This window comes from Eimeria acervulina, genomic scaffold (assembly GCF_000499425.1).
Source record: "Eimeria acervulina Houghton genomic scaffold, Eah_scaff470, whole genome shotgun sequence".
Lineage (NCBI taxonomy): Eukaryota > Apicomplexa > Conoidasida > Eucoccidiorida > Eimeriidae > Eimeria > Eimeria acervulina.
In genome coordinates, this window is record NW_013547314.1 from 15001 (window position 1) to 17500 (window position 2500).

The following is a 2500-nucleotide window of genomic DNA, read 5'->3' on the forward strand; positions in this document are numbered from 1 at the left end:
TGCTGGGTAGGAAAAGCAGCAACGTCAGAAGCAGCAGCAACAGCAGCAGCAGCAGCAGCGACAACAACAACAACAACAACAGCACCGGGAGTGCACACAGCAGCAGCAGCTGCTGCTGCAGCAGCAGCAGCAGCAGAAGGCATAGAAGGCTGCACACCAATTGTAACACCCGAAGATAGCTGGGGGTGTAGAGAGACTTCTAGCTGCTGCATTATATGAAAGACAAGGCGGTTCTACTGCTGCTGTTGCTGTTGCTGCTGCTGCTGCAGGTGTGTAGTTGCTGCTGCAGCGGGAGAGGCTGCTCTTGCGGCAGCAGATTCAGCATCAGCTGCAGCCGCAGCAACAACACGAACAACAGCAATCACCTTGTGAATCGCTGCAGCAGCAGCAGCAGCAGCAGCAACGACAGCAACAGCAACAGAAGCAGCAGAAGCAGCAGCAACAAGTAAGACCAGCAACGCAAGAACCTCAACAGCAGCAAACAGCAGCTACAGCAGCAGCACCCACAACCGTAACAACGGCTGCAGCATCAGCAACAGCAATAAGAGCTGCAGCAGCAACAGCAGGAACAGCAGCAGCAACCATGGCTTCCGCAGCAGAGTTTGCTGCACCGCAGCAGGATTCATTGGGGCTGTTCGATGATGACGAAGACAGCTGCATGCAGCAGGATGACTCGCAGCAGCAGCAGCAGCAGCAGGAGAGTTCGTCTGCTGCACCCTTGTCTTCTAGTTCCGCAGCAGCAGCAGCAGCAGCAGCAGCAGAAGATGAAGAAACCCTTTCTTTTCCCCTGACTGCAGCAACAGCAGCAGCAGCAGATTACCTTCCAGGACCGTTCTCGCTGCAGGCCGAACAGGAGACCCTGCAGCAGCAGCAGAAGCAGCAGCAGCAGGAGCAGCAGCAGCAGCAGCAGCATGAAGAAGAAGCAGCCGACAGCAGCGCCGTGCTGCTGCAGTGCAGCGGATGCCCTTGTCATGTGCTGGTGTATGAAGAAGCAGCAGCAAGAGGGCTGCACTTGAGTTTTAATTTGCTGCACCTGCTGGTATTAGCAGCAGCAAAACCCCCGCCTTCGTGGGTGCAGCAGCAGCAGCAGCAGCAGCAGCAGCAAGAAGTGCTGCAGCCTATGACCTTTAGCTGGGGCTTAGAAGAACAGCAGCAAGTTGTGCTCAATCTCTCTCTTCTCCGCTTCATACTCGACTGCATGCAGGCAAACCCTAAACCCTAAACCCTAAACCCTAAACCCTTGGAGCAGATGCAAGCAAACCCTAGGCTTTCACTCGCGTAGTTTAAGTACTCTTCTGTATACAAAACAATAAACCCTCAAGCTAAACCCTAAACCCTAAAGAGTGAGATCCAGCTGTAGATAACATGCTGCTCCAGGCTGCTGCTCTTCAAACCCTAAACCCTCAAGCTAAACACTAAACCCTCAAGATAAACCCTAAACCCTCAAGATACACCCTAAACCCTCAAGCTAAACCCTAAACCCCGCTTTACATTATGCTCTGAATCAACTGTAGGGCTACTCAGCCCTTGCGGTTGTTGACGTCTGGTGTATAGTTCTATGCTTTAGGGTTTAGGGTTTAGGGTTTAGGGTTTAGGGTTTAGGGTTTAGGGTTTGTGGGTATTCTATATTTAGCAGTTTTCGCTTGACCTTAATGACTGAGGGTTTCCACAGCAGCGACTCCATTAAGGGTTACGGGTTTAGGGTTTAGGGTTTAGGGTTTAGGGTTTAGGGTTTGTGGTTTGTGTGCAGAGTGTGCATGCAGCGGGTGTGGGGTGCAGTTTAAGGGTTTCTTTTTTCGCGGCCTTTTTGTCTTTTTCGCGGCTTAGGATTTATTTAAAGCATAAAAATATTAAGACTACAAATATATTTGTTGTTGATATATTTAAGCAGCTTCCTGCCTTTGCTTATGATAGCAACAAGCATGTATAGTACTTTATATATTATTATTTATTTTATTTTTTAGTTATTGTGTTGTGTTGTTATGTATATTATATATTTTATTATATAATATTATTATTTATAATCATTTATTTTATTATATTATTATACACAATAATATAATATATTATAAGCTCATATAATAATATATAATAATATATAATCGTATATAATCATGTATATAATAACATAATGTATATATATATATGCATATATATAATATATATATTGTATATATAGTAATATAATCTAATATATAATTCTATATAAGGCTATATAATAATACAAATTGCTTAATAATATTATTATATATTATATTTATTTATATTCTGTTGTATATCATAATATGCAATCATATATCGCAATATATAATATATATATATATATGTATGTGTGTAGATATGTATATAGATGTATATATATATATATATCTTTTTATTTATTTTATATATTAATATAAATATATAAATAAATGCACTACACACATTATCCATCATTTATTTGTTTATTTATTTATTTATTTATTTGTTTATTTGTTTATTTGTTTATTTGTTTATTTGT

The 2500-nt window shown here is 41.9% G+C and overlaps 1 protein-coding gene across 1 annotated transcript in view; it reads left to right on the forward strand.

The window, feature by feature from the left end:
* EAH_00039700 (DNA polymerase epsilon subunit, putative) overlaps nucleotides 1-2500 on the forward strand; it is a gene marked incomplete at both ends in the record, with an annotated part of 6695 nt that overhangs the window by 462 nt on the left and 3733 nt on the right. Inside the window, 2 exons of the mRNA XM_013391912.1 lie at nucleotides 314-1159; nucleotides 1751-1766. Coding sequence (XP_013247366.1) covers nucleotides 314-1159; nucleotides 1751-1766 — 862 coding nt within the window. The remainder of the gene's footprint in view (nucleotides 1-313; nucleotides 1160-1750; nucleotides 1767-2500) is intronic.